This window comes from Scleropages formosus, chromosome 1 (genome assembly GCF_900964775.1).
Source record: "Scleropages formosus chromosome 1, fSclFor1.1, whole genome shotgun sequence".
NCBI lineage: Eukaryota > Metazoa > Chordata > Actinopteri > Osteoglossiformes > Osteoglossidae > Scleropages > Scleropages formosus.
In genome coordinates, this window is record NC_041806.1 from 31,063,956 (window position 1) to 31,087,869 (window position 23,914).

Here is a 23,914-nt window from a genome sequence, read left to right on the forward strand (position 1 = left end):
AGGAAGTGACGCCTCGGACGGGGGCAAAACTTTTTTGTGCAGCTCGTAGAAAGCGAAAACGCTGCTCCGAGAAAAACACGTCGAGCGCGAGGAGGCCCTGGAAACGCGGCGCGCGTGTAGGTATGTGTACGCCGGCCGGGCACCGTTTAACGGGTGCACGAGCCTTGTCTGATGAACGATGAAGTATCAAGCGCCGGATTCCAGCGCTGCGTGAGCGTTCGCTTTTCTGCTCTCCACTTTCGGAGGATTGTAGCTCAGGCGGTTTTGCCGAGGGGGTAGGGCGGAGGAGGGGTGGCGAAATGTGCTACGCAGCAACCAGTCCAGTCGCACGTCAGCTGATTCAACCTTGCAACACATTGCAAAAAAAAATCAGAGTAAGTTTATAGCGATCATATAGCACAAATCATGGGAGCGTCGTCGTTTGGAGCGTTAAGAAAATCGTCTTTGAATCCGTGCAGGATCGAGGCTGCTGCTCTGCTGGGGCTGTTTATCTGGCTGTGCACGACGAGGGGTGGGGGATGTGGCACAGTAACAGTTTCCTCCGGCCCGGGAGCGGAGCTCTGTTCGTCAGCAGCGCGGTGTTCGGTCCCCGTTTTGCGGAGTTCGCCCGTTGACCTGGGGTAATCCAAGGGGGGAGGGGGGGGAGGCTTGTCAGCGCGAGCTGGCTGGCGAGCGCGCGGGCTCGGAGCGCTGCACTCGAAAGAAGAGCAGTAATATAATTGGTAGTGTGTCAAACACACGAGTGTGTGTGTGTGTGTGTGTGTTTCAGGGTGTTGAAGCCCATCGGCACGCACAGCTCTGTGGGGGGGGGAAAAAGCGCTGCAGCAACTGGTAGTTCGACGCTCCTTCGCCCGACTCTCTACTTCTGCTTTCCCAGAGGCCTGCTTTAAAAATACATATATTCGCACACTCTAAAACGTCTCCACAAGCTGACGAAGAAGAGTAAAAATGGCATGTTTAATACTTTTAAACCGTCTACACACCTCTCTTCCAAACTGCTGAGCCCAGTTGTGTAGTGTTGCGCAGCACTTGCGCTAGAACCATGTTTTTGATTTATTTTGCATGATTAAGTCATCTGTATATTTGTTGTGTTTTACTGTGAGTTACTCACCTTAACTTAAGCTTAACCGACACTGTTTTGCACATGATACAGATTGAAGTCTAATTAGACTGCAGTCCTTTGAAGCTACTTGTAAACACTGGGGTCAGTAACACCAAGCAGGTATTTTTCCGCAGCTGAAGTAAGTTATGTAAATTCAGTCCTTCCCTGTAAAGCTGACCAAATGCTACAAGGTTGTTTCTGGAAAAAAAAAATAGCACGCGTTACTTGCAACTGATCATACATAAATAGGCAGTGCGACTTGATGCATTTCGCTCATTACATTGCATTACATCAATAACACCGCGCTGCACAATGAAACTATGAAATTCCGCTCTTGGCTCTTGTCCAGGACTACTGCCTCCTAGCGGTCAGTTTTAAAAGCTCACTTTTAAAAACACTGTGACGTTCTGAAGCAACACTGCCAATTTCCACACTGTAATTGTGCCTCTTTTCACTCCTTAGCAGGACTTTGCTGTAGTCGGTTTGCGCGTGCGCATCTCGTTTTCAGTGTTCTGTCCTTGAATGTAGGCTGGAATTCAAACAACTAAAGCCAAACAGCAAAATAAGTCTTTCATTAATTTAGCTGATGCTTTTCTTAAAAGTATCTCCTTACAATGTCAAGCTTAACTTGAATTATGTACACATTTATATACATTTATTCATTTAGCAGACACTTTTCTCCAAAGTGACATACATCTCAGCAAAGATACAATTTGTGCATTACATTAGGAGAAAGAGACATGTCTGCAGACATGTGATTCTTAAGCAAACCTAGTTACTTTCCACTTGGATGCACCGATGTTCATCGCTGGAGTAGGTGCATAAAATGCAGGATAGATGAATCCTGATAACCTTCCTACAATTTTTAAAAAATTATTTTAATAAGGTACACAAACATTCACATACAATGCCGGAGTAGTGGCTGTGTAAAGGCTTATCTGGGGATGATCGTGAAGTTACAGTGCATGAACATTTACACTATACATGAGCTTGAAAGATCATGGGCGAAGTGGGTCTGGAAAAGGTGAGTTTTCAGAGCCTTCTTGAATGTAGACAGTTTCTGTAGTTCTGGGTGAGAGGGGAAGGTCATTCCACCATAACGGAGCTAGAACCGATAACCTCCGTGCTTTAATTTAGCTGGGCGACATAGCTAGGCAATTTTTCTTGGAGCAATTTTGGGTGGGGTTTAAGTGCATCGAGTTCAAAGGTGGAGACAGTACAATGCTACCTGCTGTCTGCTACGTTCATAGCATTATAAGGACAGGATAGGCATGCTTTTGAGTGACAGGACCATGTAGTAAGCTATAAGAAACAAACAAATTTAAGAATCGCACATCTGCGACTATGTCTCTCTCGTAATGTGATACACAAATTGTATTCTCTGAGATGTACGTCGCTTTGGAGAAAAGCATCTGCTAAATAAATAAATGTAAATGTATTCTGCAGACAGTTGGTTTAAGTTCATTCATGTAGGTAGTAGTTCATTGTGATTACTTAAAAACAGTACTACCAGACAGGAGATCAGATACAGTAGGATATCAGTATTTTAAATGAAGTTAGCTTAGTTTCACCTCTTTTTGTTCTGCGCACTCTGAAAGTCAGTTACTATCCTGTTAGAAATGTATAACCTGAAGGTTGCTGGGTCATTTCCTAGGAGAGAACCTGCTGTTTTAACCTTTAGTGGACTTTACCTGCACAGTACTGTGCTGTATAAAATGGGAGACATGGCACAGGGATTTTGATAAAAGCATCGGTTTAGAGAATATAATCCCACTAATAATAATAATGGAACTCATCAGCACAGTCAGGAGACAAAAAAAGTGATGCGTCCTGGTTGTAGTATTTTTTTTTTGATGTGGTACAGGACTTGTAAATATTTACATAAGTTGCCTTGGACAAAAGCCTTGGCGAAACAGTAAAATAACACCGCGAATCGGTTTACCTGTAGGAGTGGTAAACAACTCCTATCCCATGGACTTTTTTTTTTTACCACTGTGTGACTGTAGAAAACCGTACTCTGCATAAAAAACATTTTTGTTTGTTATGCAACCTACATTTTGTATTGTTTTACGAGCAAACATGTTTTATATTATTCTTGCAAGAAGCTTAGCAACACTAGTTTTTCTGTCAGAGGGGATCTGCCGCGTTGTACTGGTTTTTGTAAACTGACTTGAAACTAGACTATAACTTGGTTTTTACATGACACGTGAGCAATAAATAATTACTCTTCAACTTCTGTTCTCGGGTTGTGATAATATTTCTATGAAAAACACGGCTATCATTCCATTATGTAAACTGTTTAACTGTTAACTCGAAAGACTGTAAAACACGGCGTGGTCGCGAGCACAGTTCCCGCTCGAGCTACAGAAGCACGCAGTCCCTCGCGCTCCCTTTCCCAGGCTGAACTTGGGACGCTCCATTAGCTTTAGTTGAGGAGGCTGGGCGATGACGTCATACCACCGTCGACAAGCGTTTGTTTTTTTTTTTTTCTTTAACAACGTTGGATTAATTTTACATGATGAAATGGCATCTTTGATTTACTATTTTGTACTGTTTTTCTTATCATAATGTTTCAAATTGAATCTGATGTTCACTTTTTAATCCGCCATATTATATATATATATAGTGTGTACTGTTCGCTTTTGTAAAGACTTACTTAGTCTAATTTTGCACACTTTTTTATGCTCTCAAAACTGTAGCTGTGGTGCGTTTAAAATAAAATTGATAATGACCGAGTAATCGGGAAACTCCTCAAAGCAGTTTTTTTTTTTTTTTTTGTTTGTTTCACATGGATTGTCAAGTGTAAACTTTTATAAAGTTAGTGTTTTGGTAGGATTGCGAGTTGTCGAGCGAGGCGAAGGCGAGGAAACCTTCAGTTTCGGTCGACGCAGCTGTAACTCGAGACGGTGATCTTGCGAGGCCGTGTATCGCGAGGAGTATCTCCGTTTCTAGGCCTCTCGGCCGACGGAATTTCCCTGCAGGGACAGATGGAGGGTATACTGTAATTTACTGGAGTCCACATGCAACGGAATGACCAAATATGGACGGGGAAGCAGGCGTGGCGAACGCACCGGATTGGATCGCAAGGGCTCTCGGATGAAAAAGAATGTCGTTCGTTAGTATGCGCACGCGTTCGGTTCGCGAGGAAGGGCGAAGTCACCGTGTTTTTTTTTTTTTCTTTTTTTTTTTTTTCTCCTCCCGATGTCGCTGGTTGTGCAATCCGAACTCAAAAATGTGCAACACTCTGGCGATTTATACTATATTTAGAACATTCATATGTAATGGGCGTCACTGTACTTAAACTGTTTGCAAGCAAGGGCTTCGTCCGGTGCAACATTTGATTTGTTGTTTTTTCCCCAAGTCAAGAAATGAAAATAAGAGAAAGTAGGAGTTGAGGGCGTAGTAACAGTGACCCCGGCTGGAAATGCACCGTGGTGCGAAGTGCGCGGTTGCACACTGGATGCGTGGAGCTCGCGCTGATTCCAGTACGAGTCGTGGTCTCGAGGACGCGAGAGCGACACAAATGTGACGGTGAGAAGTGTTAAAGGGACACGATCTTTCGTATTTTTCTGCTGCGGGGATTTTATTGAAGCGCGAATGGGTCAGCCAAGGGGGGGGAGCAGCACGCTGTTGTTGGTACAGTCAGTGCAACATAAATCGGGAGTTAAAAACAAGTGCGCATTAACTTTCCTACGTGCGCCGTGTGTGAGGTCTCCCGTTCGTTGCTCGTCGTGTGTGAACGAACTGCGGAAAAGTGTCGCGATAAAGGTGTCAGGTCGAGTACACGTGATGGCCATTTTTGCCTTAATGGATCTACTGTACGAGTCAGCGCAGCGGCGCTGATACATTTTTGCAGTTGTGTGTTCGACGGCCCTCCAGCTTTACGCGCTGGATAATCCTTCTGATACAAAAGGTGTTTGGTAAAATAGCGCTGAGCTGGCTGGGGACACGACGACACGGGGGTCCTGCAGGGGTAACACAGTCTCTGAGTCTGCACTAACTCTCTGTGCGTGCGTGCGTGCGTGCGTTTAATCTGACGAAGGCGCTCACGTTGCGTCCTCGGGCTCCTCCAATTCAGATTAAGATCCAGGTGGAGATTATGATTTCCAATCCCACGGTACGGGTCTTCTTACTCGGTTGGATTAAAACTTGTGTAACTACCCTTTATTTTAGTCTCTGTGAAGTACATGCCGTGTAGGAATACCTGTTTATACCGCGATTTACACTCGTGGTCCCTGCAGTTGTTTGACGTGCGACCGCTGCAAACAGTTCATTTTATTATATAAAGTGTCGCAGGCATGTTTTTAGGCCCCACGAGTTGCCCGTTTCAATTGACAGAAGTGGGCCATGGATATGCAAATGAGCCTGTTTCCTTTGAGGTTTACGCTTTAAGAGTTCAAGTCAGATTGTCACTTTTTATGTGTACTGTATTTTACTTGTATTTATATGCGGGGAAATTGTGTAAAATGAGCCCAGTGCCGTGCCGTCTCCCTTGGAGATCTTTGGGATTTGCTGTAAAGTGAATTGCGTGCAGTATTTTTTTTTCAATATATTATAATTAATTTGTGTTGATACTGTAGTATTTTGTCATTAACTATTCCATCATGTGTTTCTGATTTTTCAAGATGTAATACAGTCTGAGTTCTGTGTATTTTCATGAGAAATGTTGCAATTTGATGTAGTTTTAAAGTGCCAGTACATGATGAATTGTAGCCTGCGCTGGAAAAACGGTTATTCGCGATTGGGTATCGATGCGTGGATGAATTTTATTGCCGTTTTAAAATAATTTTGAAATAATGTAACTAGCTCTAGGCACCGAATGCTGCAGAGGGAGACAAAACTCGAAATGTATGTCCTTGTGCATCCACTTAGCTTTGTTGGGATGCATTATTATCCTCTTCATCGTTTGGATGGTGGTGGTAACTGGTGGTAGAACTTTTTAGAGTGGAAGAAATTCCTAAAGATGAGAAATTATTAGTGTGGCGTTGTGGTCATTCGTTGCTTAGTTGCTGTAGCGGTTAATGGAGCGACCGTGTTACGCCTTTCTGCGTTATAACCGTTTCCGTATTTGCGTGTTTCCAGCAGCTTCTGAGATGTGGTGAAGTAGTATAATATCAGTATGCTTTATGGGTTTTGAACCTACCATCTCCTGATTAGAAGGCCCAATCCTTTGTAAGCCCTAAGGTTCTGTTAAATACAGAATATATTTAAATGTGGATACCGAAGGCATTGATTTTTTTGCTGAGAATGTGGAACTAGCAAAATAGGCGTTCTGGTCCGGAGTACTAGTTTTAGGGTCGACACACTGTATTGCTGTTTGATGTCTGAATGTTTTGAAGTGGCTTGCCCTTTTTTTTAATGCACGGTGACCTTTGACCTTCCGCAAACACAGCACTGTGCTTCACCAAAGGGATTAGCAATTAAAACACATAAATGAAACGGACGGAGGCCGTTTACATGTCAGTAAATACGCGATCATAATTTTGGTTTGATCTGGCGTGAACGTAGTGCGTGTTTTTTTACATGTTTATTTTACACAGCTTTACATTTTTACACATATGAATTTGGTTTCAAAGAGTCCACAGATACGATAGGCCAATGCCAGCTTTATTGCAGTTTTTACAACCAACTAGGAGCAGTTTTTTTTTTTTTTTTTTCCCCCTCCCTCTCTCTCTCTCTTTTCCCCTTCACCCTCATAGCATTTGTTTTAATGAAAATATTAAAGTCACTTGTGTGGACCTGGTAAATGAAGTTTTTCCAATTTCAGAATATCTTTTGTGCATACTAAATTTACCATTGACATGAGTGTTCAGCCTGAATTTTTCTTTTTTAGGATTAAATTACAAAATCTGAATGATGCCCTCTTCTGTCATAGCATCTGAGATTTTTCAGTAGTAAAGTGTTCTATACAGGGAAATTTCTGTAATTCAAATTAAAATTCATGAAATCACTCATGTGTGGTGTGAAATTAAGAAACCTCCCCACACTAAATATATATATAAAAAAAATCAGGTCACGCCTGTAACTAAGGAAGTACAGTAGTCATCTTTGGATCTTTGCCTCATTAAATGAAGTTGTGTAAACAGAAATGAGAGGAAGTCAGGCCTGAACAATGAGTTTGCAACATAAGGATCAGCTTAATGGGAAAAAATCGGCATGCTACAAGTGCCAAATTTATTTAAGACCAGACCTTCTGTGGTAAACAGTGAAGTAATCCTACAGTTATTTACTTTCAGTCAAAGGGTCTCTTATGTGCATTGTTGTATGGTCTCATCTGTTGTAACACAAGAAGTCAAAAACTTCCTTTGTCCTCGCAGCTGTATAAGAATGGGACAGCTGGTAGCGTAGGGGTTAGAACTGCTGCCTTTGGGTCCAAAAGGTTGCAGGTTTGATCCCCACCTCCGGCTGCAGCACTTTTGAATAAGGTACTTACCCAAAAATTGCTCTAGTAAAATTAACCTGGCTGTATTAATGTGTGCATAATTTTAAGCTTGTAACTATTATTATCGTAGCCTTAACATTGTAAGTTGCTTTGGAGAAATGCGTCAGATAAATGTAAGTTTAGTGGAGCAGTTTTGTGCTGTTATGTATTGTTTAAGCAATACATTTTTTTGTAGACATTGAGGTAATATGTGGAAATGGGATGTAGATACTCTAAATTTTTGTTGTTAGTTGCCTCCTGAAGTCCTGTTCCCTAATAAAAATTGAGCATTTTGTTATACCACAGGTATTTTCAGGTGTCTGCGTATGCATTCTGGTGTTTATTGGTTTATGAATAAGTTGTCTCTCTAAACCTAGTTTATTGTACAGGAAGTGATTTTCAAACCATTGAAAGAACTTTTCTCCTCCCAATTTGGTCACTATTTAGTTTCCACAGTCTTTCTGTAACGGTGGGCAAAGAGATGAATATACCCCCTCAGGATTTGTCTTCTTTTACCCACCTGCTTCTGTTAACGTTATCTCTTTTGGTTTCATTGGATTATGCTGCATGCATGGGGATGGTTGCCAGTTGGTGGATTCTACCCACAAGTCCTGTGTTCATCTGGCTGGCTCTCGGTGTCCTTGAAAAATGAGCGGGAAAGAAACGCAACCTTGGGAGTACAGGCCAGTGTCCTCCCCATCACAGAAGATTAATTTGTCCGGTAGAATGGCATTTAACCGAGGCACAACTGGAGAGACCGACTCCCCGGTTTTGATGCATCCTATTTCAAAATAAGTTCACACATGTTGGTTTTTTTTTTTTTTTTTTGTCATTGGCAGCATTGCTTTTTGTCAGTTATTCTTGAGGAACGTATAGCGGTATAAATATAAACTTCCCTTTACATTGACCTGCGTGTATGAGCTTAGCAGTATTATGACGAAAATGTGCCTGAATTGACTTCTTTTGCCCAAAAAATGCATCGTGTGCCAGATTGCTGTTAGTAAAAGAGAGTGGGCCGCTAGCCAGTTGAGACTTCGTGTGGGTTTGTCCTCATGATCCCTCAGCACAGCACATGTTCTGTAGTAAATGGTATGTTGCCAGAATATGCTTGAATGCTAAACGTTCTTGTAATAAAAATCTAAAATGACTGATTTTGTTTTTATAGAAGTCTTGTTTGGCAAATGTTGAGCTATGTACAGTTGTTTAAGACACTTGTACAGTGTCATCTTTACTATATCACCCCCATTTGTTTTGTACAGTAATATTGAGTCAGTGTTGGTAGAATAACTATGCAGGAGGCCAGATTGTCCTGCAGCATGTTATACTTCCTTTTTGTTTGTTTTTAGAGGCTGCATTGTTGTTGTTCGTTTAGCTGATTCCTTTCTGGAAGCTGACTTAGGTTTGTACAAAACATTAGTGCTTCCGAGAGTACAGGGTAACAATCATAGAGTGGCAGTGTTAGTTGAAATACTGTGCTGCTGTTCACACAAGATCAGCAAAGGGTTACTCAGCTGACAAGGTCATCCGTCCATCCATTATCAGTAACCACTTGTTCCGTGGTGGTTTGCGGTGGTCCAGGTCTATCTTAGAAGCAGTGGGCACCCTGACACCCTGAAAGGGGTACCAGTCCATGGCAGGGCAGTCTTACACGTTGGTTCACTCAACGGTCACGCGGTAACGACAATTTAAGCATACGTTTTCCAGAAACACATGACTTAGGACAATGTGAAGAAACCAGAGCAGCCAGAACATGCTGAGAATTAATTCCTTACAGGCTGAACTGAATGGAAAAGAGCTTTCGGGCCCACAGTCCAGGAGCTGTGTGGCACCAGGACTACCTTCTGTTTCTGGGTTGCTGTTTGACAAGAGTGGTCTAACAAACTCAAGATATAAAATTCCATGTAACATTGTGTTTGGATGTCTTCCTTATTAGATGATATGAGCAAAGTTGTTAGTGAAGCTTCAAGATAACAGCATAACCTTTCAGTCTTTCAGATCAGCTTTTCATCTTCTTGTTTTTCTCCTCCTTCTCTTTCAGTGTCCCGTCCACAAATGAGGACAAGTGGATTCTTAGGTGATTCTATGCTGTACCGTTGCCCCAGTGTGTAGGAGGAGGGGGCAGTGTAATCCCCCAGCCCCTATTGTTCTTCACTTTAATTTACCCTCACTTCCCACTCTAGAGCTTGTACACACTTCATAGTGCTAGACAAACAAAGCAGTGGACTGTTGAAATCGAGGGCTGTCGCACTTGTTCTTGTTGGCGGTTGGGGGTTTGGAGCACTCCGTCCGTCACCTCAGCAACTTCCATCTTGCTTGATGGTCCAACCATGAGCTTGCCACCCCAGCAAAAGGCCAACGCGAAGAGGACTGGCAAGCGTATCACATTTTTCACTGAGCAAGGTGTGCCTATGAAGGAACCCGTGCAGCACGTCTCTGGATCCTACTACAGCCTAGGTGCACCTGCTTCAGAGCAGGTGCACGGTGAGATGGCAGGCGGCGCAGGGCCCGCCTCAGAGGTGCGTGACATGTACCTCAACTCGGTCATCTTTAGCCCAGAGAAAGTGGATCAGAGCCGAGGACACTACCAGGCAGCCATGCAGATGAAGTGGCCAGAGCAGGATCAGGGCTGGCCTCAGGGAATCCCCAGGACGTCTTGGGGGCAGAATGTCAGCCCTTACCTCAGCAGCATCACTGTGAATGATGCGATGGGCCAGGTGACTTTCTCCAAGCAGGGTCATGAGGTGGGTGCAATGCAGCCCCCCCAAAGAGGTGCAGAGAAGCAGGCCAACCCCTCCCAGGCATACAGGGACCCCACCAAGTCCAGGCTTATGGACTGGGAGCCCCAGGCTGCCCATATGCAGCATGCCCAGTTTCAGCCCTTCCAGCAAGGCCACAAGCCTGGTGTGCTGCACAACCAGACCCATAATGCCTCCCACCCAGCCAACTCTGTGCTGCAGCCCTTCCAACTGGCATTTGGGCCACAAAAACAGCAGCACCCATCAGCTGGCTATTATCAGGTATACCCAAGCAACAGGACTGTGCCCAGTATGAACTACAGCGGGCATCCAAAGTCACAGCAACAACTCCAGCAGCTGAGGCAGCAGCAGTTGCACCAACAGCAGCAGCAGCAACAAATGCAACAGCAGCAGCAGATGCAGCAGCAGCAGATACAACAAGTACAGCATCAGCAGCAACAGATGCAACAACAGCAACAAATAATGCAGCAGCACAACCAGCACTTCTTGGATTACTACTCCAGCACACAAAATCCACAGCATCTCCATCAGCAGTCTGCCAAGGCTTCGGAGCCTCAGGTTCCTCCGCAGGGTTCTTCCATGAATTTCCCCCCGGATGACTTAGACCCCAGCACTCATAGGCCTCCTCCGGGATCCCAGCAACCCATCGATACCACACAGCCACTCCCCCGCAGGTCCCGCCGGCTTTCCAAGGAAGGTGTTCCCCCGTCAGGTGACAACCCCTTCCTGGCTCCCTGGAACCAGGCTGCCCAGGAGACGCAGGGCTCCCACAATGGGGCACCTGAGGGGAAGGGAGCCCCTGTGAAAGAGGACACGCTAGCCGCGCCAACAGGCGTCATTCAGAGCACGCGTCGGAAAAGGAGGGTCTCTCAGGAGGTCAACCTGGAGACCCTGGCCCAGAAGGCCTCCGAGATGGAGTCCTTACCTTCACATATTACCAAGGTAAAAATCTGTGTGTGCATGTGTCCAAGATGTTGTTTTGCTGTGGTGAAGTACAGTTACTTTTGCATTTATGCATTATCAGACTTTTTTTCTCCAAGGCAACGTGCATCATCTGCAATAACAATTCAGAAAGTGTATTAAACCAACAGGCGGAGAGATCTAGATGAAGACACATGATTCTTGAGTATATTCAATTTGTCTCACAATACAGTATAAACCAGTATACATTATGCCAGTAGCTGTATATAGGTTTTTAATTATTAAGTTGATGATAATACACATTAATGAAGCACATGCGAGATCAGGGCAGAAGTGAGCCCGAAACTAAGTTTGCTTGAGACTTTCATGTCTGCAGCTATGTTTCTTTCTCTTAATGTAATGCATAAACTGTACTTTTGCTGAGATGTATGTCTCTTTGGACAAAAGCGTCTGCTAAATGAATAAATGTAAACAGATGTTTTGACAACCTTGGATGTCATTCCACCACATCAGAGGCAGAACCAAAAGCCTTTGTGCTTTGGGATCTCTTTTGCATGGGACCATGAAGAAGGTATAGATGGAGCATGCTGTCCAGTTGGAGTGTAGTGAGCAATTAGGTCAAGTAATTGGAGTTATTAGTTCTCCAGGGATCTGCTGGGATATCCCTAATGCAGTCATTCCTTCTGTCCCAGTCTGACTATTTCTAAATGACTTAAGCGCGTGTCACTGAATCACAGCCGTCTTTGGTTATATATGAGAATGAAGGTACAAGGTCATTTAGTGTTCCAAAGTTGGTGGGTTTTTTAGAAGTGTGCTTTCAGTTAGATCTACACTTTAGTATATTTTCTGTAATACTGGAAGAACCATAGGCTTCAGAAGTACAAGATATAAGTGCAAGTAGTGTGATCATTTTTGCAAGATTATATGCGGTATTATCAACTACAAGTGGTTATTTCGCACCATTTCACTGTGTTCTCTTAAATAGCTCTGTACCGTATTGAGGAGCTTGGAGGGTGTGATGTGCATTGATTGCAGTCCTGTGCCTAGGTGTAATTACTATAGTAATTAGCTGTGCTGAAAATGAATGTTCTGCTCTGAACAGCATGCTGTAGTGCCAGAAAGTAATTGTATCAGTGGAGTATAGTATGGTAATGCCTGAACATGTTTAATGAGTAGAGAAAAGGTTTATTATTTTTCTGCTGATATAATGCACACATTGTACTTTCTGTGAGATGTAAGTTGCTTTGGAGAAAAGTGTCTTAAATGAATAAATGTAAATTTTGCAGTTACGTGAATCCATAACACCAGTAAAATATTCAGTTGTATAAATGATTAGAACTTGAACTGTTGAACAATAAGTATGGTTGACAATAATATGCTGTTAATAATAGTAGTAATAATATTGCTTGCAAGAAGAGTTATTGCTATTTGGTACTGTATGTTTACAGAGAGTACTTAAATGAGGACGGTATTTTTGTGCACCACCCTGCAGAGAAAATAAACACCATTTATTTCTTGGTTTTTAAATGTTTCTCTGATAACAGACTATTTGGAAGATGATCTTTTTTTTTTCCCGAGCTGTGACATTTAATGCAATAATTTCTAAGATACATAGAGATTATAACGAATCTAGCATTTTTCTTCTCAAAACAAAACTTAAGATCAACGTTACTAATTCTTGCGTCCACAAAACTTAATTAATTTTGTTGTGCAAACACTGGAATGCAGGCACTGGTAGTGGAATGAAGGATGTAGAAATAACCTCATGAAACAAGCTTGCATTCTTTCTTCTCAGTTTGAAACCCCACTGTTCTGTCTTCAGGATGCATCTTTGTTTTGTTTATTGTTCATTCAGTCCTTGTATTCCTTTTCCTTTGAGGGGTAGAGAACTGTTCTAGAGACATGGTTATGGTGTTGTGTACCACTTGATCAGAGCACTGTTTTTTTTCTTTTTTTTTTTTAAATTTTATTTAAAAAACCTCTGAACACAATGAAGCAAGTGAAACCAGTTAATGTGATAAGGTTATGTTGTTTGTTACCTTTCGGAAGTGAGAGAAACGTTTGTTTCACCAAGTTTATGCATTAGTCAACACAAGAAATTCTAAATAGGTCTGTAAAGACTTCCTCCCGTTTTGAAGGGAAAAATCTGAGCAACAGTATTAAAATCCACCAATGCTTCGATGAAAGTCTTAATGCATATTGCAGAATGAGGCTTTCGAGAGAAAGGCAAGACTGGGGTGCCGGAGGGTGTTTCGCTGGGACGTTGATAGAGCATGCAGCATGTCAGCACACCTCTGCATTCCAGTGCTGCTCAACAGTGGCTCTTGCTCTGCAGGGCAGGACTTCCTCACCAGCTCCTTTGGTTTTTAGCAAATAACGTAGAGCTCTACAGTTTATACAGAAAAATCCTATTGCACGATGGGCGACGTGTACCCACAAGGTCAGCAGAGCAGTGTGCGTTTCGGGCATTTGAGCATACGTTTCCCTGAAAGCGAACCGCGCTGTCGGTGTGCTTCTCTTCCAAGAACGTGGAGGTTTGCCACCTGCAGGTGAGGCTGCAGACTGCAAAGGCCAACAAGTGCAAATTGTCCTCCTGCAGAGACTTGCTGCCTGCATGTGTGCGTGCCCGTGTGGCTGTTCCACACCCTCGCTCTTCATTCTTCCACCAGAAAGTACTGTGAAAACACAATAACCTTGTAAAAAGCAAGGCTTTATGTGTTTATGTAAACAGTGGTATCGTTACCATCTTTTTATATATCTGTCCAGGTTGGGAGAGCATAGAGCAAAGTGTGAGCAGAGTGTATCTTGTCTTTAGCTGTTGCTGTGTGTCATTTTCTCTTCCCTCTGCACGTGCAGGAGGAGAATCTCCGAGGTCCTGCTATGGCTCTGTCTGGGGCCGGTCAGGGAGCTCCTGAAGGGGAAGGGCTGAGTGCCAAAAGGGCCCGTGTTGAAAACCTGGTACCACTAGTGATCCCGGTGTCTGTGCCAGTGCAGCGGGCGGACCACGCTGCGGGTCCTGGTCCAAACCAAGTTGGTCATTGGACCCATCAGCATCCTAGTAACCAGGACTCAGTCCACTTGGAACACAAGCCCTCTGTCATCGTGACCCGACGGCGCTCACTCAGGAATTCTCTGTCGGAGAACTCTTCTCAGGTGGGTTTGTTTCTGTGTGCTGGGGTGGAATCTTGCGTAGTCCTGTGGGTGGCACTGTGAGAATTCCCTCCTTCAGACAGCATTGTCCACCTCGCATGGTATATGGATCGTGCATGCTTCCTACACAGGTTGAGTAATGTTTTATACAAGAAAAATAAATGTGATTTAGTGAAGAAAACTGATTTCTTTTACAATCTTTTATTGTTACACCAGCTTCATATGACAGCAGAGTATGTTTCCTGGTTGATTAATTGTGTTGGAAAGTAATGGTGTACAGCAGTTCTGGAAAAAGCCCAACTTTTTATATCTTATTGTTTAAATTTCTCCTGCTCTCTGCCTGACCTAAGAGTGGCTGTTCACTTCTATAAAGAAGTATAGAGGATATTGTAAGTCTAAACGAATTACCGACTGTAGAGCACTTTGCAGAAGAGATGATCTGAGACTGATAAATACTGTAAAACGTTTTGAAGTCTGTCTTCCTGATGTGTTCAAAGTCTTTCACAAGAACTCCCCCTTTCCACTTCTGATTGTGTAGAAGAAAACTGCATCTGTTCCACATCACTTCATGTAATCTTTCATGTCATTTTATTTATCTGTTGGTCTGCAACAAAATTTAATATTTTACTGGAGCCTGACATAAATTGATAATACAAGGCTGTTGTCTTATCCAGTCTTATGTAGTTACATTTACATTTTACATTTATTCATTTAGCAGACGCTTTTATCCAAAGCGACGTACATCTCAGCAAAAGTACAATTTATGCATTACGTTAAGAGAAGAAAACATAGCTGCAGACAAAGTCTCAAGCAAACCTAGTTCGTTACCCACCGCTTGCTGCACCGAGGTTCATCAATCGAGTAGGTAGTAGGTAGTTAGCTTTGCTTGATTTAACGTTTTATTTCTGTTTTTACTTTTACTCAGTTACTCACTGTTAATAGCTGCTCATCTTCAGTGTGGATTGTGGTCAGTCTACCCAGTCCCGGAAGCAAAGGGTACATGTTGGGCAGGGTGCCAGTCTGTTCCAGGCTCTTTTCATCATGGACGTTTTCCGATTATTGTCTTTAGAAGTATGAGAAGTAAACCTTCTGTTCTGAGGTTATTCTTCGTGATTCTTTTTGTTATTTAAAATTAAAGAGAGCAACAGTGTTAATGTTTTTGTGGAGAAGAGTGAAGGCAGGGACCATTATTTATGTTTTTGTCTATCTTGACAATGGTGAGGTGCAAGTTGTTTTTGTATTACTTTTTTGCTGATTCCTTGGTCCTCATCTGTGCCGTCAGGACGCAGCTGGAGAAGTAGGAAAGGATGATGACGGCAAGGCGGCGAAGCTGAAACGCAGACCACGCCCGGAGCCCCTCTTCATCCCGCCCCCCAAGTCGGGCACATTCATTGCTCCGCCTGTCTATCACAACATCACGCCCTACCAGAGCCACCTGCGTTCCCCTGTGCGAATGCCAGAAAACCCCCTGGCGATGCCCCCCTACACGCCACCACCCATCCTAAGCCCTGTGCGCGAGGGCTCCGGCCTCTACTTCTCCGCTATCCTGTCTTCTGTTGCTGCCAGCAGTCAGGGTCTGCAGTTACCTGCTACGCCAAAGTCTGCCACCCGCAGCCTGCTGCGCACTAGTGAGTGTTGCCTCCTCAGTACTTCTCCCTGTACATTTATCTTCTGTTATAGCAGTATGGCAAAAAACACATTGTCTGATACTCAGCCCTCATATAACAAGGTCCAATACAAGAAAAACCAGTGGTATATCTTATAAAAATATATGCCCTTGTTTAATGCAACTATCTGATGATGCAGTACAATGGCGCTTTTGCTTGATTTTAATTCCGCAACACCAATTTCTTTTGCTCTCATTATTTCATCCAGTAGCAGGTGTTGAGAAGGAACAATTCAGTCCCAGTGCAATGCATCTGCTGCATAGCTTTAGGGCTACCTTAAACACTGGTACAAAACAAATAAGTGAATGAAACAATCATAAAAAGTGGGGACAGTAGCAGTGATTCATGAAATAAAGCCTGTTATGTGTATTGCGCTACTTCAAGCAGTAACTTTTAGAGAAGGCACTCCATGGGCAATGCAATTGCTATGCAGCTTTCAAGATGTTTGGTAAACTGATGTAACTGATGGCTCAAAAAAGCTAAAACAAAAAGTGCAGTCTTTAAAAGCAGGCAAGAGACATTCAGTGCTTCTGTGTGCTTCCTCTTGTGAGTGTTTTTGATACTGTTGTTTAAGTCACAAACACCATACTCGGATGACTGTAGGGTCCCAGAGTTCCAAATCTGTGTTGAAAAATGAGTAAAAGGGAGGATTTAGAAACCCAGATGAAACATTCTGCCAACTTCACAACTGCTGCTGAAAGGACCCTTTTAGTAGCAAAGTGTTTCTAATTTAGAAGCAGAAAAATAAACATTCACCAGTGAAGCACTTCAGAATGAGAATCTCACTGTTTAAAACACAAGCCATGTGGAAAAGGGTTATAAAAGCAGCTTTTTTGACAACAAAATAAGGGATGGCTAGGTAAAAGATGTTTAAAAAAAATCCAATGGAGAAAAGCTCCGCTGTTCTTTCCACAACTGATGTTCAATCCATGTTTATAATATAAAAATCTCTGAGCCATCAGTGCATTAATTGATAATGAATAAATGAAAATGTAAGAGTAAAAGGAAAGCTGGAAATAATGTTTTAATTCATTTTAGATACATTTTTCATCACAGAACTTTTTTCAAAAGAAATAATGATTAATATAATTTTTTTCTCACGATGGGAATTAGGCTAAGGAGGTAATTCAATGGAAAGAATTATCTCCGTTATATGAAGTGAGTAAACCTATTAGTGGATCAATGTTGGACTTGAACTTATTTCAGATGATCAGGCCCCATGTTCTGTGCTTTGCAGGCAGTTCAGATACAACACCTCCCATTCTGCCTGCAATGGGGGAGGCGACACCTGTCAGCATTGAACCGTAAGTGCCATCACTGTTACGCAATCCTGTTAATTTTCCTGGTGTGAGTAATAAAACCTCAGAGAACTTCCATGCTGAACTGGTCTTCCTTCCCTTTGGGTAGAAAGCCCTTCTTCTTCCCTTCCTGGAGGGCTGAGCTCTTGATGGCTTCCATGTGGAGACAGCGTGGAATATAATAGCTCCTTGCTTTGAATTGTTATTTATTATCACTTTGAGGGTTTCTCTTGTGTAAACATTCCTGGCCTCTATTCATCTGTTTATCCCTGTTGCTGATTATATTTCTCTTTGATGAGACCTGACAGCTTATCTTAGATTGTTTTGAATGGCACGCAATTTAGCTTGGCGTCATACCGTGGTAGTCTTGTGACACTTCACTACCAGGAAGCTTCTCTTCCTCCCTTCAGAACCCCTCAATGAAAGCAGCCTTGGGTCTTTGTACCAGTTCATCAAGGACTCTCCATTAGCTCGGTGTTCTCGTCACTTAACTTTTAAAATCCAAATTAAAACCTCTTAAGGGGAAGATGGGGTTTAAAAATGTAGAGCTTTGCCTTTTAAAGGATTGGTTTTTTGGTGTATAAATCAAGACGGCACAGGGAGATGAAGTGAGGTTTGTTTTAAACATTCAGAATCTCTGTACCGAAATGAAATCCTGCAAAAACTTGTTGTTTTCACATTGATTTACAGCACAAACATTCTTCAGATGAATAACGATTAGGTGCATTAACAAAGGCATAATGTTCTGGAACTTTAATGCCCATGGTACACTAGATTTTTAAAATATCTATGTAAATGGTACATCAAATGGCTTTTTACTACAGTATCTGTTGCTGAGCTTGAACCTTTCCTGCGCCTTTTTTTTGTTTCTTCTTTTTTTCTTTCGATCCGTGTTCAGACGGATCAATATTGGGCAGCAGTACCAGGCAGAAGTGCCAGAACTTCTGGACCGCTCTATTGCCCAGCAAGACCAGCATCTGGCCGATCTTGTGTGGATGCCAATCCCAGAGGTGGAGTTCACATCTGCACAGCAGGAGCGCGGTAATTCTCCCAGTACTGTCTATGAGTGCGACAGTTTATTTGTAATCGTGGACTGTTTCTTCATTCCGGGTCCTGTTTCTCTGACTGTTCTTTTGCTTTCTCCCACTCTTCTTTGTAGTGAATGACCTCATGAATTTGGCCTGTTCAAGTGCCCTGTGCGGGGGTGGGACCAATCAGGAGTTGGCAATGCACTGTCTGCACGAGTGCCAGGGGGACATCCTGGTAAGTGGGAACTACGGAGAAATTTTAGGTAGAACCTGTAAATTCAGGGTGTCGTGATTTGGACTGTTCTCAAATGCAGCCTCTGTGAGCATGCTGGAGGGGGCCTTTGGGCAACTGATTCCATTTTGGATTCCCTAATACAGTTTTAGTTTGAGCAATTGGTCCTGGTTTAACATGAGCAGCATTCTGACATATTCTTTCTTAAACATATGAGTCTAGTTAGCTCCTAGGGCAGAGAGCTGTCCACCCACACCCAGTTTCCCATAAACATGACTGCTGTGGTTCACAGTGTCTGTGACATTGATATAGTGTCTCGCTGAACCCAGCAAAGTCTTAGGTTGCCTTGAGCCTCTGCACAGTCTTTTTTTTATATTACATCTACATTTTATAGCACATCTTTAGGGCCAATGATTTTCCGTTTCAAAATTTATTATTTTCCATTTTGCATTGAGGCAAATTCCGTTTCAGATATAATTCGTGCAATGATGTGTCAAAAACCATTTTTTAACTAAAAATGTTTTTATTTTGATAGTATAAAATATTTTAGAATATTCTTCATTTGAATACTTAAAACAATACATTTTATATATAATTATTCTGTTTATTGAATTGTGACATTTTTAATTACATATAGTATTACTATTACACTTCTAGTATCAAAAGAGCACACAACTTCCCAATAAAATTTTGGCGCCTAAGACTGAGGGACAGCGAATTTCTTTATATAGGCTATGTTTCCCCGCCTAAAATAAATTTATGGACATTAATACTTACCGCCATTTGCTGTAATTAATCCATAGGGACTGGTGTGTTGCTGTGAAATTTGTCGAATTCGCGCCAGTGTAATTTTATCAATCAGCTGTTTTTTATTTACATACTATAATTTACAACGGGCAGTTTTTCAACGATTTGATTGGTTGTCGTAAATGAACGAACGCTGCCGAAAGCTAATTTATTGACAATTGCTTTTGCGCTAACAATATTTGACCTTCACGTTAATTAGACTGCGCAGTAACCGACTAATTTCATTGAAATGTATGCGCATGTTTGCATCATGTGGTAAAACAATTAAATTTCTATTCGCCAAATATTTTCGTCACGTGGTAATGCGCAGTTAAACAATTATAATGTACACAATATGTGCACTCAAATGGAACAGCGGAAGATCGCTATAGAAACAAGGGCTTCTGGGAGATTTCTGCAAGTTTGGTACGTCGTTTACTTTACACCGTGTCATGGCAACATTGCCAATAGCAACCATATTTAGTGAAGAGACTTCAGAAAACTTATATTTAATAAAATTTCAACAATTAGACACTGTTTTTGCTAGATTTATGTGCAAAATACGAAATTTTGCGTGTGAAAACCTAAATTCCGTTTCAAAATGTTAAATCCGCGAATTCCATCCGTTTTCTTGCGGAAAATCATCGGCCCTACATCTTGTGATGCATCTGGATACGTCATCAGTGATATAGCCTGGGTTTCTCAGGTGGTTTGTCTTTCAACAGCTGACACCCGAGTCCAGGTTGACCCTCCATTCTCTGTTCAGGTAGTGCTACTTTGAACCTACAGTTCAGGTCTTCTGATCCGCATCCACCAAATTTTTCTCTTCACAGCCTTAACTTTCATGTCCTCCTTCTGGCTGTCTGTGATACTCAGCATACAATAGTGATATCTGCCCTATACAAAGACCTCCCTATAAAGCTCCTGCAGCCTACTTCGTTGGCCATATACCCTATCCACCAACCTTTTGCGAGGCACTGTTCCACCAGTCCTTCATATCTCACCATCTTTCTTTTGTTAGTACCCGTTATTCCTGTTTTCCAGAGCGTTCCTCATGACCCTTTATGTTTGAATGCCTGTTACCACCTCATCCACACTCCCTGCTGTTGAATCCTAACCTTCTGGGCCATTCTTTAATCCTCCATCGCTTTTACAAAACAGTGTTGCACAAGCTTTGATGTACACCAAGCCACTTGTGAAAACAGCAACTTATTTTCCTCTTGTTTTCTAAAACTGCTGATTAATTATCAGGACTTGGTAAACCAGAAGGGACCAGAGCATTTGTGGTAGGATGTCGTGCTGATAAATTCATGCTTTAATGTTAGCCAAATCTCCTGACTTATCCACTACTCCTAGCCACCCCTCCAATTATTTGCAAATTGCCTAAATCGCCACTGTATCCCTTAGGATGCAATCGTGCCAGTTGCCTAAATTCTTCAATGGGTTCCGGAATTAGAGTACTCCCTATGCTAAAGCTGAATTTATCAGTAGGTTTTCCTTTCCTCAACGCTGGTGATCTGGACTTTGCAGGCATAAAGCTAATCCAAGCCATTGTGATAAGCCTGTGTATCCTCTTCTATATCCACCTACGTTCTGAGGTGGACCATGTAATCACTGTCAGGTTGTCCATGAAGGCTCTGATGGGTGGTTGCCTGGCACCAGACTTGGTGCGTGAACCTCTACACTCAGCCTCTGCTGACTTCACAAGCATGTTCATGGCCAGCGCAAAGAGGATGATGGAGATTGTACAGCCTGTAATTATCCCCTTCTCCAGCTTGTGCCGCTCAGATATTGCTCCTCCCTATCAGTGGCCCTTGAACTGAAATTACTATAGTAATCCAGAATGAGGTCCTTGATCTTACAAACAGATACTGTATGCTGGACCATTTTTAATACACCAGAAATGCACTCCACGTTAACTGTACTGTAAGATAAAATACATAGATAGTAACTGAGGATATTCAGGTAAGGCATATGCGTCCCTACAGTATTTGAATATAACTCCATGGAGTACTACTGCACTGAAATAAGTTGAACTATGGTAAGATTTCACCCCATGCTTTCAGTATAAGATGTCATGCTTCATAGGATGCCTTATGCAAAATGTCATCCCTTACATAAGTGTCCCAAACAATGAAAAATCACTGCAATGCCTTGTGAAAATATATTCATACAATAAGCTTATAATTCGGTATAGCAGCATTTTTGCTTGTTTTTACTTATATAGATATCCTTTGTGTAATCCTGACAAAAAAAAAAAAAAAAAAAGATAAATTTTCACCACATGCATGTGGTCAGCTCCGTACAAGTGATTTCCAAACAAAAAAGCTCCAGCCCCTTGTTATAAGGTCACAACAGTCATTGAGGACAATGACAACACTAAACACGGAATAAACACTCAAGGGAACGTGTAAGAAAATTACAGAACACATTCGTTTTACAACATACAGAAGGTTAGATGGAAGGTCATCTGACATCAAACATTTGTTAGGACTTGATTTGATGAACAGCACTTGTAACAGCATAATGTTCACTTTGCAGGGTGGCCTAAAGCAATGTTCTTGAACTTTTTTCTTTTAAAATTTTATAAACATTTATGCCAGATTATCGGTGTTTCTGTTCAGGACGTATCCTGCCTAATATACTTGCTGAATAGACTCTCGACCTCCGTGGCCATATCTATATGACTCCATAAACTTGATCATTAGCTTGGTTATGTGAATTTTATAAAGTTTTTATAACATGAGTACCCATACACTATTGTAAATAAAACTCTCTCGTGATTTATGAGTCAGTCTGAGTATGCAGTGACAATCCCAAAATTATTTGCTTTCCTTCACAATTTATTATGCAAGTTTTAATTATTTGGGAAAAAAGTGATAGAATTAACTTACTTTTGTTACAGATATGTGTCTCTCAGTCGCATATGGAAAAAACCTTTTAATTTAGTTAATTTCAATTTTACGTGGCATTCTTTGTCTTGACTGTTTTTGGACTAATTTTTCCTGTAAGAAATAATGGTAGTTCACCCCCATAATAACTGGCATTTTCCTAAAAGGGTCATGTTATGGAATTAATTCACTGTATTAGACAATGTGTGGTTGAAGGATGTTTGTAATAATTTTTGTTACAGATATATATTTGTTTTTCTTAACTAAATATCTTTCCTATACATGACAGTAATTTTAGGTGATGCAGTTTTTGTCTGGGGGCTGATTAGACCCCCCCCCCCCCCCCCCCCCCCCATTTGAAGTAGTGTTTTTTTGACCCCCTACAACAGGAATTTACCTAGTGGTTTGATGGAACAAATTAACCCTGTTAGGCAAGGGATGGTTGTATGTGTTCAGTGGTTTTTGTGTACAGGCAGTCCCCGGGTTACAAATGTTTGACTTGCGTACAACCCATACTTATGAACCATCTCCTTACTGACCGGAAGTTTTTGTTTTTTTTGTTAGCCTTAAGTAAAAATCAAATGAAGATTTCACATTAAACCCATTATATTAAAAATTTGAGTTACATACAATGATTCATAATAACAAACGGGTGATATTTTGTGATGTGCATCAAAACGTTGCGTGTCTACAGCTGTTTGTCGGCTTGTGGGCGGGGCGCGTGAGCCCGAGGTTGGACAGACTTCCTCCTTTTTAGTCGGACCATGTTGCTGTTAAGTGTTTCGTGTGTTACTCTATTTGGCTTAAATGTTGTAGTTTTTATCCTTCTAACCATTGCACCAAAGCGTAAATGTGATGCAAGTGATGGTGATACATTTAAGAAAAGGAAAACGATCATGATTGAAACTAAAGTGGAAATAATAAAGCGATCGAAAAAAGGTGGAATGCAAACGAACATTGGAAAAGCAAACATTAAAGTTTAGCTAATTTTGCTTATCCATAATAGTCCCATATTTTACAAGGTTCTTTTTCAGAAAAAATTAGTCCCGTTAAGCTGGGAAAATCTGTATTTAATACTGTTCAGTATACAAAGGAGAAAGTAACTGTGGAAGAATAATAGGATATTGAATTGTAGTGTCTGACAATTATTCGTTAAATAACGGTGTTCTGCTTGTTTTGATGACAAGGAGCTATGTAATTATTTTGTTCAGAATACACTAATACAAATCGAGAATTTTTGTTCTGGAGCCTGATGGGCTGCAATGTGTGCGTCTGTTACAGGTCTCTTAACTAACAGCACAGGAAAGCATGGCTAAATTTGAAGAGTAAGGGAAGTAACTAATAACATCAACTGCTTAAGAGCTTAGATAAAGATCAGTCTGACATAACTGAGAAGGTCAAGGTTAACATCAAATTATTCAAGCTGTTTAAAAGTTTCTACAACATAACCTCCAGTTAGTTGATCTCAAATTTGAGTGCGGTATAGACTTGAATGCAAGGTTTAGAAACCTGCATCCTGAAGCCGAGTCGAGTCTTCATCGTACTGAAATTTGGGATCACCTAACTGGTGGTTATATTATAGATGAGACTTGAACTGCAGGCTGCTGTTCAGGTTGGAGGTGTGTATGTGCCCCGTTTCTGTCTCAAGGCACAGCATTGCCT

At 41.9% G+C, this 23,914-nt stretch overlaps 1 protein-coding gene across 3 annotated transcripts in view; it reads left to right on the plus strand.

The window, feature by feature from the left end:
- Window positions 1-23,914, plus strand: part of LOC108924094 (ELM2 and SANT domain-containing protein 1-like) — a 31,594-nt gene continuing 7,680 nt past the window's right edge. The window contains exons 1-7 of one of the 3 annotated variants that reach the window (XM_018735252.2): window positions 1-120; window positions 9,562-11,221; window positions 14,057-14,353; window positions 15,633-15,978; window positions 17,255-17,321; window positions 18,214-18,356; window positions 18,475-18,578. In XM_018735252.2, the coding sequence (XP_018590768.1) occupies window positions 9,851-11,221; window positions 14,057-14,353; window positions 15,633-15,978; window positions 17,255-17,321; window positions 18,214-18,356; window positions 18,475-18,578 (2,328 nt within the window). In that variant the 5' untranslated portion in view covers window positions 1-120; window positions 9,562-9,850. Of the gene's footprint in view, window positions 121-4,198; window positions 4,634-9,561; window positions 11,222-14,056; window positions 14,354-15,632; window positions 15,979-17,254; window positions 17,322-18,213; window positions 18,357-18,474; window positions 18,579-23,914 lie in introns of those variants that run through there. The other 2 variants (XM_018735254.2, XM_018735253.2) reach the window with 2 other exon arrangements.